This window comes from Larimichthys crocea, chromosome XII (assembly GCF_000972845.2).
Source record: "Larimichthys crocea isolate SSNF chromosome XII, L_crocea_2.0, whole genome shotgun sequence".
NCBI lineage: Eukaryota > Metazoa > Chordata > Actinopteri > Sciaenidae > Larimichthys > Larimichthys crocea.
Window position 1 is genome coordinate 6,946,596 of NC_040022.1, and position 17,391 is coordinate 6,963,986.

The window sequence follows — 17,391 nt, forward strand, 5'->3', positions numbered from 1 at the left end:
ACAGAAATAGAGGACAAATGAGAAGTCACTGAAAATCAGTTTTTTTGAATGGAGTTTCTGTTAATGTTGTCCTTTATCTCCTGACAGGAACATGGTGACTCCAGATCATTACTGGAGTTATGAGATAGCATCATGATGCATTACTAATTCGATAGCTGCACTACAATAACAATAAAGTGAGCTTTTAGATTTAAAAAAAATGTCATGCATTACAGCCCAAGTTTACAGGCAGGTTGCTTGTTCCATTTACTCACTTGTCAGATATACCTGAACTATAAATATGAACAATACAACCCATCAATAGTTTGGTGAGGCTAAATGCAAGCTTTCTCTAGAAATGTAATGATTGATTTAGATTTGTCTGTAAAGCAATAAGCGAAAAAAACAAAAACCTAAGTAGAGATATTATGTTCGTGAATACATTATCAGCACTGCTTCAAAGAAAGTAGTGATGGAAACCCAGCGTCAGACAGAAGCCCAGAACAACAGACACATTTTAACCAATAGTATTTAATGGTTTATGCAACTCTCTGCTAAGGCCCAATCTTCCCCCCAACAGTACTATTAGGTAGACCAGTCCCTTGCATTTTATTGGCCAAAAATAAATTCAAACATACCTAAATAAATATGTGTGTTTATGGTAGGGGGTCAATCAAAACAATAACAGTCCTAATTAAAGGCAACTTGAAAAACACAAGTTCTCTCCATAAAACTGGTTAAATTGAAAAGTTTTTTAAAAAAATGTAAAAGGGGTCATTTCTCACCAGCTTCCACTCCATATCAAGTAACATGACTCTAAAACCATCCATTATAAAAACTGAGGTGGAACACTGCCACCAGCTGGAAGTTATAAGCTTTGGTCACAGGAGTTTGACGAGGAGACTGGTAGGGTAAGGGGGATAAGTAGCTTCTGTCCCTTCTCGTCACAAACTATCTGGGACTGGAATTTAAGCAGGGCAGGGGATCCCAGAACAGTGGGTTGGATGACATAGTGCCATGGATATTTAGGGTTCAATACAACAACAGGCCAGACTGGTTCTCTCAGTACGGTTCAAGGAGACGAGAACAAACAAAATGTTTGGCCTTGTGGAGTTCAGACTACTTTGGACCATGCATGGGTGTATGTGTGAGTGCGTATGGGTATGAGGCCTTCTGCAGTCCTTTCCATCTGGCCAAGCTGAAGCAGTTCTATACTTCTTTTTGTTTTCTTTTTTTTCCTTTTTTCTTATTTTTTTTTTTTTAGGCAGAAAAGAAAATCCCAAACACTGAACCCCACTTTTGACCAACACAGTGCCAAATCTCACCCCTTGCTGTGTGAGTCGTCCAGGGCTTTGACCCCCAGAACAATGCCACCCTTTTGAAAAAAAAAGAGGACAGGTAGGCTGGGGTGGATGGACATGAGAGGGATGAAGGGTGACATGGGTCTCCCTTACCAACCCGTCTATGACATCTCACCCACCCCTTGCCATTATCTGACCAGTTTCTCTTGGGTTCTTCATGGCAAGGTGGGATGTTGCTTGGAGGGGGTCGGCACACTATAGTGTTGCCTCTACCCCACTCTCTCAAATGGTTCAGTCAAACAGTTAAGCGGCATGGGCTCAGTTTGAGGCGCTGCTGTTGGAGGAGCTGGATGTGGAGGCCACGGCCATGCCCGAGGTGCCTGAGGAGGCCACCGACTTACGGATGTGGGGCATAAGGAAGGGGTCACTGGCAAGCTGGTGCACATCGATACGGTCCTCCTTACGGTAGACTAGACAACGCCTTATAAAGGCCTGGAGACAAAGAGTCAGAGTGGCATGATTGTTAAAATAAATAGCACACATATCAGCCTTAAACAATGATTTAGTAAGAAGATAAGGATTTTCTAAATACACACATCCCAAAAAAATCTGTGAACATAAGTACTTATGAGAGAATACAGGGAGAGTATTATGAAAGTTGAAAATTAATGCATAGACGTGATGCAAACATTTCAGTAAAGAGAAGCAGTGGAGTGAGAGAGAGTCCAGTACCTTAGCTTCAGGTGTGACTACTGGTTTAGGGGGAAACTGCACATCTGTTGCCTTCAGTATGGTGTTCTCCTGCAGGATGTCCTGCTGGGACTGGTTGTGGCCAAAGGGCTAGAGAGCAAAGGAAAGAGGTGTTATTGACAGAACAAAACAAGAATCAAATAAATAAAAAAGGTAATAGGGATAAATAATTTATATATATATAATTTATGTTGCATAAAATCAAATTCATGTAACCAAGAGAAAGTATTCCCATTGCATTTTTTAAAATGTCTTTTCTGTAATAAATGTAACAAATCAACATTGCTTGTTCGAACTGTTTTTCAGTGTGTCTCCTACCTTGCGGCCATACAGACACTGGTAGAAAATGACTCCCACAGACCACACATCCACCTTGTTGGAGATTTTGGGTGGTTCCTTCCCAACTACAAAGCACTCAGGTGGCAGGTACCTAAAAGAAGAGAGAGCCAGCCATGTTTAGAATGCATCAGTTTCGACAATAAAATTATACTGTCCAGTTTCAATGTGTATTTTATAGTCTGAAGACTCCCTCTTTGTGCAATTATGGTTTGATAACACTTGATATCGATACCACATTGAGCAAGTCTGCAACTTGCATGTTTTTTGAATTATCATGTGAAATGACACACACTCTTTGCAATAAATTCATCATCTCTTTCGTTGCTGTTGCAATGAAGTCCCCTGTGTGTGAGCCATGAAACTGTTTAGCCTGGAGTGCCGCTTCTGGCAAACTAGAGTTAATCCAATGTGCTGTCAGACATAGTAACCATATAGGACACTTCTCTAAGTCAAGTGTAAAACTCACAGCTGCAGTATTTTCCAAGTGGTTCATAGGGACTTCACTAACTTACATGTACAGATACAAGACAGCCTTTTCAGACATTAGACATTAGTTTGGCAGTGTGTAGTGAGAATGAATGTTTAATAAGGAAGACTCTGAAACCCCATAAAATGTGTCTGGTTATTTAACACAATACTTTCTTTTAAGTTATAAGCTTTGGTGTATTGCTATCTAGATGGATTTTTTTCAGCAGTGTTGTGGGTAAAGGGGAGCACATTTCCCTCTGCTGCCCCCAAAAACAAAATAAAGAAAATCACAGAGTAGGGATGCAGTGATTAACAATTTCACTGTTCGAATGGCAACAAATCATGAGCACTGCACAAATTTATTGCCAACCAAAATGGCATGTAATCCCTCAAGGGCACAACACCGGTGTTCAATTCATCTTATTTTTGAATGAATTTTTTCCCCTCAGACTATAATCATACTATCAAATTCTATAATCGCTGCATTCCTATCCCAGATACATTCGTATGGTTTCTGTTTCTTTCCCATTTCTTGGAGGGTTGCTTCATACCACAGTTGTGTCAGTCCTTATGTGTAGCGTATGTGTAGCAAGATGGCAGAGAGCAGCCTATCAGTCTCAGAGCTAAGTTGCATGCTGAAACATTATCCTACTGTAAGCTATAGGAGCGTGTGTTTTATTGTTTTCATAGAGGCAGCTGTGTCTCTGATCAATTCGGTGTCAGATCATCAGCAGTTATGGCTGCACAGCTGCCACCGTCATTGAAACTGAATTGCAAAAAAAGAAGAAGGTATGAATGTGTGAGGGTACATGCATTACCCTCTTGATATAAGTTTACTTGTAATCCAACATAATTGAGCTGTAAAGAATGTCTGTCTGGTATCAGCCTAAGGTTACAGATGATTTTGGGCTGTATAGCAGGCTATGCAATGATGGCAGAGTCAATACATAGAAGTGCAGTAGGCTATATGTCCTCTAGACGTCCTCTAGACAATGTAACATATGCACAACCAATTGCATAGAGGTTTTCATTTTCTGCAACACAGCCTTTAAAAAAAATACACAATGCATACTTAATTCAGCCATTTTGTTTCCCTTCAACAGCAAAACAAACAAACAAACAAAAAAAAGGGCATTACTCAGGCATTAAGAAATATTTCACCACTGACAAATTTGACCCTTGAGGACCATGGCTCAGGGATAAAAATAAAACAGCACAATTCATTATATTAGAGTGATGGCTCCCCAATGACAGTGTGTCATCTTTCAGTGCAAATCTTACCAGTATGTCCCTGCTCCTTGTGACGTCAGCTCCATCCCGTCTACAGAGTTGTAGCTGTCATCATCCATGATCTTCGACAGGCCGAAGTCTGTGATCTTGATCTCCCCGCAGGCAGTGCCGTTCACCAAGAGGATGTTACCTGAGTAAGAAGAAGAAAGGTTTCAGAGACATGAAAGAAAATGTCTAATGCCTAAATCAGAATTACAGTCACATTTGGGTCAAAAATAACAATTATACTCTGAATGTTTCAGTAGTGTTGAATACTGAGTGATTGTTGGTTTTCCTAAATAAAACATGCTCAAATCAATCTTAATAGAATAACAGCTGCCACTGTGGAGTGGAGACCCACCAGGTTTAAGGTCGTAGTGGATAATGGGCGGCCTGATCTCATTGAGATACTTGAGGGCGTTAACAATCTGCATGATGATGGAGCGGCCCTCTTTCTCTGACATAAGCTTGTGCTGTTTCAGGTAGAAGTCCAAGTCATTACCCTCGCAGTATTCCAAGACTGTGCAGAACCTGTTACAAAACAAGAGAAAGTTATTTAACCACCTTAGCAGGATTTGGTAAATCAAAAGACTGTGTTCTGGCTCAAAATTAACACCATCCACATAAATAACGGAAAATATTTTAGAAGGTACATATCTGTTAAAAAAGGGAGTGACTTACGAATCAGTGTCAAGCGAAAAGTAGTCGTAGAGTTTAACTATTCGTGGGTGGTCCAGCTCTTTGTGGATTCTATATTCTCTGCACGCATGTCTGAAACAAAGGGTATTGTCAACATTTACACTATACATTTTAAATAGCAATATCACACACAGTGAATATGATGTGTTAGTGAACAATAAATATAGCCATATTAAATATAGCGTAGTACTGTGTTAAAAATGTGCACTCACTTGTGATAATTTTCCTTCTTCTCATCCCTCCAGTTCTTGTTTAACTGGTGGATTTTGACCGCAACATACCTTTGCTCCGTTAAGTCAAAGGCCTGGAAAATAAAAAGGTCTCCCATTAGTTAAGAAACTCCACTTAGCATTACATTGTTTTAGCTGCACTGAGACTCTTGCTTCACATTAAAAGGCTGTGTCCATTCATCATTTCTTTTTACAGTGATGACAGCAGATTCCTGGAACAACTCTTACATTCTGGCCCAATCGTTTAGTTTGAAATGTTGATGATGTCAGCTTAGTGTAATGTAATGAAACACACATCCTCAAATATTTTCCAAAGTATGTAAAGTACGATCACTGCAGTCCCTTACATAAGTTTGTTTTCATCAGTGCAAGACCACAATCTCTGACCTGAAAAAAGCCCACCAAATTTATTACAAGACAACTGTATAAAATTGCACCAAATTGTGCATGTCTTTACGATATTGTCTGTAGTAAAACCTTGACGACTGGGTTCTAGTGCTGCTAATGTTGATTTGTTACATAATTAAATAAAATAGACAGGAAAATTAAGTTCAGTAAAACATTAAGTTTCTCTCACCTTGTAAACTTCACTGAAACCTCCCCTTCCAAGTAAATGGAGTAGCAGGTACCGGTCATTTAGCGTAGGGTGATCTTTGAATCTGTACAGGGTGAGAAATAATTCAAGTTGTATAACTAAACAGAGCACAGTCAGTAGACTAACTAGGAAAAGACCATATAAGAAGAGATCATACTGAGAATTATCTTCATTGTGGATCCTTTTCAGCTCGCGGATGTGCAGGTTCCGCACTCGCTCCAACCTCTCCAGCTCCGCCTGGATCTCTGCCTCCTCCTGCAGAGGACAACAAAATAATGTATATATAATAACAAATCGGCTAAACAATTAAAGACCACATTAAGAATGTTGTCCCCTAAAACTTCAGTTATTACCTTCTTAAGATGGCCTAGTCTTAGCTTAAAGATTTCCTCTTGCTCGTGGTACTCTGCCTGTGATAACCTGTGAGGATACAAAGCCAACCTCAGTGCAACTTAGTATATGCGTGCAGAGGAAAAAAACAAAACAAAAAAAACCCAGCTGGTAGAAAAAAGAAGAAAAACAACAAAGAAAAGCATCATACGCTTCACTTTCTGTTCCATTGGTCTTGCTTTTGCGTTTGTTTTGCTCTAGGCTTGGAGGTGGGGTCTGAGCCATGGAGGGCGGCTTGCGTTTGGCCAGCAACTTCCTCTGTCGTTCAATATCTTCTCGCTGTGAATTGATCCTTTCTTGTTGTCTGAGGACAGAAGAGCCATTGCAATGACATACAGACCTAATGCATTTATCAGTTTGTGTATGATCCATTACTGCTTTGACTCTGTGGTTTACAGATGGTGCCTTTACATCTCGTACAGAGGACGTGCTTATAGTAAATCGCTAGGTTTACATGTACACATTGTTGCGTTATTGCTTAAGTTGTAAAATTTTCACTTCACACAAATGACCTATCCAATACCTTATCACATATAAAAAAGTATTTTTGTCCTTTCAGGTTAGTATGATGTTACCTCTTAAACTAGCACAATTACTTAAAAAAATTATGCTTAAAGTTAAAACATGAAAGTCCTCACTTGATAAGATTTTGGAAGGCATATCCATCTGTCCACTGCTCAGTGAAAGACGCTCCATGTCTCACTGTGGTAAAGTGACCCAGCCGAAGCCGGTCCTGCATGCTTTTGTCCCGGCACGCCATCTTCTCCTGTTTGGACTGGAGGAAGGGCAAACAAACACAGGCATTAAATCAGTGCTAAAAGTAGCCCACGTTAAAAAAAAACCCAAGTGAGTTTGTATATTAATAGCTGCTATAATAATAAGAAGTAAGTCATAGCGCTATTAGATGAACATACTTTTTCGATCAGCAGCTTCTTGGACATGGTCACACACTTATTTAAACGTTCTTTGTATCGTTCCAGCATCCTCTGCTGCTCATCAATCTGTCTCCTCAGATCACAGTTTGCCTGGAGAAGAACATACAAACAAGCAAGAAAAAAGGTCACATAAAAAGTATTAACAAAATATTAGCGTGTTCATACATCTAGAGAGTCAATTGTAACACGCCTGGCATGAAAATCCAAGACAGAGAACACGATATTCTCAAAACCATTCAAAATGGCAAGCAGAGTAGCAAGGATGAAATGTAATTAGATTAGTACCCGCAGCAAATCGTCTATTCGGCCCTCCTTCTTCTCCAGGTCAGAGTTCTTGTTGTTCTCCATTGCTGTTAGTTTCTCTATAGTAAGGTCAGACTATTGGGTACAGTGAGCACAAAAACAGTGTTTAGTTACTGGTGTATCATTTTTTTATCAGTGAAAAATGTAGTACAACAAGTAGTTCCACTTAAACTCTTCCAGTTAAGATAAGAATTTATAATTCATAATCCATTAAAATAACAACTGCCTTTTGAATTATAAGAACAATGTTCAATGTTAAACTGGAACTAACCAGCCAGTCAGCTTTGATCACATGTCAAGTACCTGTGTGGCTTTGTGGAGCATGTGAAGAGAAGCAGGCTTCAGGGAACATGATGAGTGCTCAGTGTTGGCTGAGCTTACGGAGGAGGGGCTTCCCTGCTGCACCTGAGAGGCAGAAACATTCATCCAATGAAAGGCTTACACATACCAAAGGGTGTGTTAATGGAAGTTTCATCGTATTAAAGAACTGATAAATTCCAGTCATGATAAAACATGAGACCAATCTGGCAAAATAACTTTTACCTGAAGATGAACATAAGTATGTGAGACTGGGTTAAATTCTCACTAAAAAAGCATTTTAGAACTCTCAAATTTATTTCAAGGATTTTGAATCATTTGTTTTACATGGAAAGATCTATGGCCCCAAGTTAAAATAATCAAAACACCAAAAGGCATGTGCAACAGGTTTTCATTGCTTTTGTTGTGTTTTGGCTTTTCTAGGAACTTTGGCCAATAATATTTGTTGAAACACACTTTACGACTAATCTACAACAACAGTGTTTACAGACCACATCAGATTCTTGCCACTTATGAACAAACCTGACCTATTAATGTTAATAACAAGCGTGGAAGAGAGAATGGCAGGAAAGAGTGTTAGAGATTTAAAAATGAGACAGACCATAGAGCAAACATGCTCACCATGACAGGGGGGTTGGAGAGGGAGTGTTGTGGGGAAGAGCGGACCACTGGTGGAATTCCCCTGGCAGGGCTGGTACCAGGACCGCTACCTCCCGCAAACTGACAGTAACGTAAAGAGAGAAGAAGAGGAAAGTAGTTCAATGGACAGATCAAGGGGTTAGAAAGTAAGTGTGAAAAGTTACCCAATGCTGAAGCATTATAGAGGACATGAGTTCTGCTGGATACAGACTCAATACAACAAAGAAATCATTTTCTGCCACTCACCTCAAAATAGTCACTAATTTTATGTCCCCTTGCTCCCGCTTTGCCTAGAAGGAAGAAATACATCGTTCAGAAAGAGGCTGATATATGTGTATGTGTCATGATGTGAGTGGGACAGTGGGACAGTCCTACCTTGGCTGCTGTCAAAATGATCTGCTTTCCGTTTCCTCACTCTCTGGTCATTCGCTTTTTTCTCAGGAGTCTGTCAGGAAGGTAATGTAAGTCAATCACATTTATAAGAAGATGGGTAGCACACAAAAATCCTGTTCGTATGTGACAGAGACTAACCTCTAGCTCTTTATCACTGAGTGAGCCCACACTGCATAGACTCTGATTGGATGACTCATTTTGGTTCTGACCCGAGCCCTGTTAAAATGAAGCAAAAACACATCAAAATAAAGCACAAGGAGCAATCGAATACAAAGATGCAGGAGATGTGTATGTGGAAACTTGTAAGTGTGCACATGCATTCATGTACGCATGCACATGTGTGTGAGAGAGAGAGTGCACACCGAGTTAGAAACATGAGGGAGAAACTAAGGGAAAGGATGCAGAGGTTTGGCGAAATACTGTCACCACTGACTTCCCACTGAATCTAGACCTGCATCAGTCCTAAAGCCAGTTTCCTAGGTGATGCCTGTCAGTCAAATGAATCACATCAGAATTCAGCAGGCACTGTCCAATCAGGGAGAGATACTTAGTCATTCAGAGCACACTGGAGCTCTCTCACTGAACCCTCCTAAAATGGCTGAACACTAGGCATGCTGCTGAGGAAGTATTCCTCTCTGTCCATCACCTTTAGATAATGTCAACCATTTTTCTCCTGTTCGCTGTGTTCTGTGTTCTTTTCTCCTCTCTCTGGAGGAAGCCAGTAAAATATGTTTTGCTTGATCTAAGAATGACAGATTGCCCCCCCCACCCCTTGATATTCCTCCCTGAGATATCTTGGTTGTTTGGTCACACTTGTTCAAAAGGAAATGCATTTTCCAAAATTTTCAGTAGGCCCTCTCTGTTCCTTTACTAAAATGTGTCCAAGTCTTTGTCCTCAAAAGGATAAAAAATGTCCTTTTATACCACCTCAGTGATGAGACAGAGCAGCGGTGCCAAAGGGCTGTTCAAGGTCAAGAAAAAAACTCTATGCTGCTCTGTGACATTGAAGGGCTTTTAAACCACCAACCATATTTCTTCAGAGCAATTTGTTGACATGTTTCTCTCTCACTTCCCCCCCTACACACATTGCATCTCTTGTCATACAGGGTGGCTGTGGCATAATGCCTTACCGAGATCCGCCATTTTCTCTGCGGCAGCAGCCATGCCATGCTCTGGGCTCAGCTCTGCCTATGGCTGGCACAGGGCCCACTCCTGGCGCTGACTCTCACTCCCTAACTGTTCCAAGATCACCTTCCACAAAGACAGCTCCATCCGTGTAGAAAGCAAGAGGGTGGAAGGCTAAATGCTGCCTCCACTCACACCTGGTCAAGAACTATTTCTGCATTCCTCCTCTGCCTTCACTCCTCCTCCTCCTCCTCCCCCCTAGCACCCCTGTCCTGTCTGTGGCCTTTTTGGCAGGCATCGCCACTTGCATATACAGCCACTACATCATGAGCCAGGGAGAGATGCCATATCACACCAGCCAAAAAACACAGACAGAGCTCAACCTTCTCCAGAGACAGACAAAGAAAAGGAGTGGGGCCAAGCTTGTCCAGGCCAAACAGCAGAATGATACTGAGGCGGAGTGAGACAAAGAAAGGAAGAGATTCACAAAAATTGTGTAATCACGAAAAATCTTTGAGTATCAGCACTTTGACAGGAGACAGTCCTCATGCTCCACCTCAGCGACATGTAGTGTAACACAAACCTTAGCCACGCCGACCCCTGTGAAGCGAGCCTCCAACAGCTCCTGCCGTCGGGGGTCCAGGCTATGCAGTTCTTCCATCATGACTGCGGAGACAAGAAGACAGATTAAGGAAGGCGTTGTGGGGTCTGGTAGATTCAAGTGGGAGTGACGGATCACTGTTTCAAAAGCATTGGTTGTGATGAGTCATGGCTGTTTTTAGCTATATGGATGTGGAAAATTCCTGTTCTGAGTCATCAATAAGCCTGACAATAAACGTTTTCCACTATCATGTGTGTTCAACAAGCATCAGCCATGTAACTCGAGTACTCGTAGTAGGTAAACACTCACAGTACTAAAATGCACCATGTGGGCCTCAAATGTAGCCAATATAACGTTTGTTAAATATTGATCTCACACCTAGGCCAGATGTGTAGAGTCATTGTCTAGAAAATTGTAGCATCATGTGATAACACCCTGGCATTATAGGCCAAAGCTGCATGGAGTTATGAAAGGTCACTAATGGAGGGGCTGCCAAGTATACTCACAGCGATGGAAAAGGCCACTACAGACAATAAGTGCCCAGGCTGCTAGCTTTGTGCAAAGGTTAACGTTTAAGTTACACGCCCAACAATGACTGATACGTCTTGGGTTTGCATACATCAAAATGAATAGTGGAGCCAGCAGCTTTTTTTGTGTCCATTTAGGGGTGTACATTCTGTGTCCATGTGTGACTTAACTCACTTGTCCAGCTAACATTAGACTGAGGCAGCATAACGAGATGAGACATCAGTGAATGATCGGCAGAGGTAGCCTGCTAACACTGGTTAAATGAGCTAACATCATCACTTAGCATCGCGATCCTTGCGAGCTAACGGTGAACAGTGACATTAGGTCGGATTTTGGTCAAGTAACGAACCCAAACAAGGCGAAGGGTACTTGATGTTGACCTATTCACACTTAACTGATTATACAGCGACTCGGAGCTTCACAGCTACTGCCCGCAGCAGTGAATTATTGTACAAAACACACACTAGCATCGGGGTAGCCGACAGGCTAACGTGGACTCGTCTGTCAGAAAGAAGCATCTCCTCGCTTCTGTGTTGTCAGGTGCTCATGCCACGACGCCTGGACTCACTGAAACAAGAGACCTGTCCTCGTATATATATATATTCCTTTGTTTGCATACTTACTGTAATTCAATAATGTCTCGGTCCTCCGGAGGGCCTGTTGTTAACCCTGAAAGCGTCCCCGTTGTTTCCCCCGGTGCTCGGCAGACCCTCCCAGGCTAGGCCGCATCAACAGCCGCGTCCCTCGCGTGCTGATTGTTAACGAGCAGGACACGGGAGCGGGCGGTGTAGCTCAAGGTAGACGACGGAGGATTCCCTCGGAGGCCTCGACAACTCCGGGTATCCCAAACCCGCCTTGCTGTATTCCTTAGGCGGGGATCCCCATCACATTCCTCTCTCCAGGGACCATACCGTGCCTATATCGGGTACGTCGTTCCACACAATGGCGACCCTCGAGATTCTGCGTTTTTCCACCAGGTATAAATAATGTCTTTAGGCTAGCGTTAGTTACCCCACTATCTTTTTTCTCCCCCGGTGGTGAGATGAATTTCGGGTCCTAGCTTTCAGCTCGATCAAAACAAAGTTCGGCTCCAGTCGCCTTCCTCGCCGCAGGGGAGAGGAGCCAATCTGTTTCGGAAGTTGTGCTGTTGCGAGCGTTTCAGTTGAATCCGGATCGATTCGGTTCGGTTCTCATGTTTTTGCAATGTAAACAATAATCAGTAAAATCTCATATTTTCTCGTGAGATTGTTCAAGTATTTTCACCTTCGTTCAGTCCACGCCTGCCCCAAATCTCTTGTCTGGACCAATGGCAAATCCCTCTGTACACAATACAATTTAACAGCGCCCACCCAGGCAACTATCAAAATGATCACTTATCAGAAAATGGCCATTACCATGATGCTCACACCTACATACTGTACTTACATAATGTCAGTGCCCCCCCCCCAAAATAGTCACTCAAGCACAAAGAAGGATTAAATCATTCAAGATGAAAAACAAGTAGTATAAGGACTGTTATCATAAAGTGATTTCTTTAACAATACAGAAAAGTAAATGACAGATTTACAGTTTAGATTTTTATTCGTTTTGCATGTACAAAAATGCTCCAAAGTTATCTTAAAAATCATTTCAAAACATCAGCTCATTAAAAAACAGTATCTGGCAGAATAGAAAACTTTATACAGGGGTAACCGGCCCTTTCTCAGATTACTGAAGTCATCAGCACAACGTAGGAAATTGTCACTCTTGTAGCTAAAACTGCATCAACATCAGGAACACAAGCCATGAAACGAGTCCATCAACATTATGGCAGCTGAGATAGTGTAAGGCCTTTACAGAATATAACTATCCAGTTGCGTCCCCTTTATCACAATCACAAAAGAGCTTCTCAGTTCCATACATCCTCAAAAAGAAAGCCAGCACCGCCTGGATTTGAGCTCCTAGTTTCAGTTGTGGTTGAAGGTCAAGCCAGACGGATTCTCTCCTGTGTCTCAGTCCTGCGTCTCAGGTGGCTGAACTAGAGCCTTGCGATACTTGCACTGGATCCACACCCTGTACATGGTGAGCTGTTTGCCTCGGTTCACCTGTAGCCGTCTGTCCACAAGGTTCTGCACTTTCTCTAGCCCCGAATCAGTGAACATCTCATGGAGCTCGTCTGAAATAAATAGAAAAAGCACATATATTTCCATCTATATAATTAAAGAACTGAATAATGTCAATAAATGTTACTAGTGCATTTATATATTTACCTTGAGTAAAGAAATATACTCTTGTTCCATCACCTCGGACATAAAAGTTTTCTGACAGACACCTTCCTAAAAGAAGTAAAGGGACACAATTACCCATAATTCTACAACAAATAAAACTTTACACAAAGGATCAACAACACTATAATATCCCATGAATAATGGACATTTCTGAAACTGGACATTTTGAGCCCAACTGGACTTAAGCCTGACTAACCTTTCTTGAAGCGAAGCTGTGCCATGTCGTAGCGTCCATAGTCCCTGAGCAGCATCACTCCCCCAGGCTTCAGCAGCCGTGCTAATCTACTGATGGATGCCTGCATCCTGAGACGAGGTGAAACTTTAAGAAAACCTGTGCTATATTCATTGAGTCATAGTGATGGAAACCAAAAAGAAAGACAGAGAAAGTTCTTACTTGTCAGGATGCAATGCTGATAAAACAAAGATTAGCACTATAACGTCAAGGGTTCCATCAGGGATGGGGTAATTGGCTTCCACATCACTCAAGTCATGAACAAAGGCGAAGCAGCGCCCAGGGTCGTATTCTGGATTTGTCTGATGACAAGAAAGCAATGTTAATTCATCGGTTATTCCATAAGCCTAGAGATAAATGCATCTATTAACACATCATGCTTTAATTATTCCCATCATCTCACCTTGACTAACTCCACAGCAGTACTGGAGAAATCGCAGCAGTAAACAAAGAGTCCCGGGTCACTGCAAAAAACAAGTTACAGAAGCAGAGGATATTATTTGTTAAACATGGCTTGAATGACGTGCAAATGCCTTGACTGCACTTACTTGTTGGTCTTCAGTATTGGAAAAACTGTATTCCCTACGCCACAGCCAACCTGTCCGATAAACACGAATTCATATGGCATTTAATTAGTTTACTCCAATTTCCACTCAATTTCAAACACATAGCAGCAATGTTTGTTTTAAAATAATAAATCCTGACAAAAACAGAGACTGTAAAAAGGACTAGGAAGTAGAAATAGGAGGCTGTACACACACACTACCTACCACACACAATAAATCAGCACTAAATATTTTTGGCCATCCATTTTGTGGTGCAGCCATCTAGCTTTCATCAGTAAGATGAAGTAAGGCTTACCTTTTGCTCTTTAATAAACAACTAAAGAATGTATTGAGTCAGACCACTCACTGTTAGAAATACTACTACTAGACTATACTACTAGAAATACTTCTGGAATTCAACTGCATCAAAATAACACACAGTGGAAGATAAGCATGGATTTTAACTGGCATATGAAATTTTCACTGAAATGTGTGAGCGCTTTTTAAGATAGCCTAAACAGACAACAAAATGTCATTAAATCTGTATGGTTATGGTTTAGCTAACTTGCTTTCAAATGAATATCTCACCTCCAGAATGCGATATGTGGCAGAGGAGCCGGGCATGTCACCATCAGTGTGAGACAAAGCGGCAGCCTCCCTTCTTTGTTCTTGATCCAGACTACCCTGCTGACTGTCATCTGTGCCAGAGACCTCGCTATGGGACTCATGGTTAAGGCTACACTGTGGGGCCAACTCTGGGAACTCTGTGAAGAGCCAGTGACGGTCTTTGAAGAAACGATTCTCATGGATTGTGTAAAAATCATTCCAGTACTCATTTGCCCGACTGTCATACTCCTCTGAAAAAAAAAGGTAAGGCAGTAAAGCAAGAGTCAGAATGTAGCCATGGTTACAAATCACTGCAGAAAAGCTGACACAGCATAATAATATAAGCAACATGCATAAACAAAGCATAAAAGTGATTATGGTCAATTTTAAAGCAAAAGTCATTTTAATGGCTTGTCTGAAGCCAATTATTAAAAACAACTGTCAAAAATTAATTAGAGCCACAACTTTATGATCCATTTGCATGCAAAATAAATATGAACATTCTTTAACAATTAGACAGTCAAGTTTTCCTCACACTAATTACATAAAACTTAAATGAAAAATAATGATGATTGATGATCTGATTAGAAGCAGTTGACACCAGTCATACTGTGACATTTCTGTGTATGTGCCACGAAACAACAACAACAACAACAATGCAACCTTGTTTCTCTGAAGGTAGTGGCTGACTGTTTTCTAAGACTTTCTTCTTAGCAGATGCTTCTTGTTCTTCAGTCCACTCCACATTGTCCCTGTTGACAACAGAACACTATTCAGTCCAGTGTTGGAGAAGTAACGTGTAGAATAACAGCACACAAATATACTTAAAAATAATTAGTTTAAAGTTAAAGCTTTTCATGTGATATTTGGAGTAGGGCTGAAAAATGGAGACAATATCAAATTCAGAATGGTGATATATTATCACATCTTATATATATATATATATATATATATATTATATATATATATATAATATAGATATATGTGTGTGTCAATTCGATCTGTCTTCAGATGAATTATTTTACATATGGAGGCACATTTTACTCTGGTTGTCAAGTCTCTATTATTTATATACAAATGTGAAAATGACAAAAATTACAAATTTGCCTACAATGCCTTTACAGGCATTGTAGGCAAATGCCTGTAAAGGCTGTTCTTAGACCATCAATATGGATTAAACACCTACCAAAAACATAACAAAGTAACCAAAAAGAAGAAACCTCAGGTTTGTTGTTAATTTAGAAAGTGTACAAATACTAGAAGATAAAATATTCTTTATATAAAATATATAATATAGCAGAAGAATGCATTATATTTTCCCATACAACATTGCATGGAAGTTGGAAGACCAGTCCTCTGATAACCCTCCTATCAAAACAACACAGAAAATCTGATCAATCAGTGACATGTTATTGCTTCTTACTATTATACATACATATTTCATATTATATTATTAGTTACATGAAAGTAGAAAAAGACCATCTATGCCACTAATGTACTAGTCATGCAGCAGACACTGCTCTGACAACGTCTGTCTGCCCTTTTGGATTTCTGGTACCGACCATGCGTTGTGTTGGAAAACCTGTCGCGGGTCTGTGAGGAAACGTGTCCCAAACTGAGGTCTCTTCACATCTCCGGTGGATGAATGTGACAGGATCAGCTCAGCTTCACTGCTGCCTCCCTCCACTCCGGCCACGGCATGGGGCGCCGCCATGTTCGTACTGACGCGACGGAAGAAGGGCAGTGCTTTTAACCGTGCTGCGTTCACGGACTATCGGGCATGGTACGATTGAGACTACTCATTATAAAAAGTTGCAACGCATGTTTTGGATGCGATGGATGCAACGCATAGAGAAGATGGCGATGGTGGTTTTATTGTTTTGCTGATTTGATGTTCTTTTTTATGTAAAGTGTCTTTGAGTACCTAGAAAAGCGCTTTTAAATCAAATGTATAATTATTATGTAATTATTATCTTATATTTCGGTTAGTGACATGTTTCCATTGGTTTCCACCTTATAAAACTGGTCACAAACACAATTTCACCTGAAGCACATGTACCGTTTCGTCGACAATTGGACTACTTCTAGTTGGACTTGGTGTGGAGTGCATCATAAGGCTGTATATGAGCGATGTCATAGACAAGTGCCTCACAATTATGTGAAATTAATGTCTGAGTTCACGCGTTGTTTAGTCACGTATATTTAAAGTAGATGGCTTTCCACATTATGCGGAGCACGTGAAGGAGACACGCTTTCTTTATAGATGCAAGTGACACTCATAAGTCACGATCAGACATCCAGCTCCATAGAGAAGAGATCTGCACAAAACTCAGCGGGGTTTCAGACAGGATCAGGCGCCGCGGCAAAAACGGAGGCCTTCATTTCAGTGGGGTCGTGCGCAACGCAGGGGTTGCCGCAAAAAAACGCACCGGCGTGCGGGAGAGAAGTTGATCCCCACAGGTGTGCAGTGCAGTGTTTATACACTAGAGGGAGACACATGCCAAGACTATTTGGCGTCAGTCTGACCTACAGTATATGTACGAGGGGAGCGCCTGTGCTGAAGTTGCACAGTTTGACAGTCTTTATACACTATAATAAATATTAAAACAAAAAATAACATTCAAAACAGGTCGTTATGCATTTTGATTAATATGTGTGACCATGTCATATTTCTGATTCCTAAATGAATGCCTGATGTACTAGTTTGAACCTTAATTTTCCTGCTTTCTGGAAGTTTTTACTGATAAATTCTGTACTTTTGATTTTTGAAATCCATAGTGTCAAACGTCATTGTGTTCTATATAAATGTAAGGAAATAAAATGTGCCTACACTTTCATCCACATCTCAGATTATAGTTTTTGCATATATTTCAAGTGAC

At 41.0% G+C, this 17,391-nt stretch overlaps 2 protein-coding genes across 4 annotated transcripts; both read right to left on the minus strand.

Moving 5' to 3' along the window:
* Nucleotides 1-492: 492 nt before the first annotated feature.
* tlk2 (tousled-like kinase 2) lies at nt 493-12,195 on the minus strand. Of its 3 annotated transcripts, none has more exons than XM_019258742.2 (21): nt 11,486-12,195; nt 10,317-10,399; nt 8,747-8,824; nt 8,591-8,660; nt 8,462-8,505; nt 8,198-8,296; nt 7,562-7,663; nt 7,241-7,333; nt 6,935-7,045; nt 6,659-6,795; nt 6,172-6,324; nt 5,984-6,050; nt 5,788-5,885; nt 5,613-5,694; nt 5,018-5,109; nt 4,788-4,877; nt 4,468-4,637; nt 4,119-4,257; nt 2,349-2,460; nt 2,013-2,120; nt 493-1,772 (listed from the first exon to the last, which is right to left on the minus strand). In XM_019258742.2, the coding sequence occupies exons 2-21, from the start codon at nt 10,395-10,397 to the stop codon at nt 1,599-1,601; spliced, it is 2,100 nt and encodes a 699-aa protein (XP_019114287.1). In that variant the 5' UTR covers nt 10,398-10,399; nt 11,486-12,195; the 3' UTR covers nt 493-1,598. The 3 variants fall into 3 exon arrangements, with proteins under 3 accessions (XP_019114287.1, XP_027141083.1, XP_027141084.1); XM_027285282.1 differs by lacking the exon at nt 11,486-12,195 and adding an exon at nt 11,037-11,055; XM_027285283.1 differs by lacking the exons at nt 8,198-8,296; nt 11,486-12,195 and adding an exon at nt 11,037-11,055.
* Nucleotides 12,196-12,424: 229 nt separating this feature from the next.
* On the minus strand, nt 12,425-16,306 carry mettl2a (methyltransferase 2A, methylcytidine). Its single transcript, XM_010740049.3, has 9 exons — nt 16,075-16,306; nt 15,176-15,264; nt 14,495-14,763; nt 13,910-13,959; nt 13,765-13,825; nt 13,524-13,663; nt 13,326-13,432; nt 13,112-13,177; nt 12,425-13,017 (listed from the first exon to the last, which is right to left on the minus strand). Exons 1-9 carry the CDS (start codon nt 16,224-16,226, stop codon nt 12,854-12,856), a joined length of 1,098 nt encoding a protein of 365 aa, XP_010738351.2. The 5' UTR covers nt 16,227-16,306; the 3' UTR covers nt 12,425-12,853.
* Nucleotides 16,307-17,391: the final 1,085 nt, after the last annotated feature.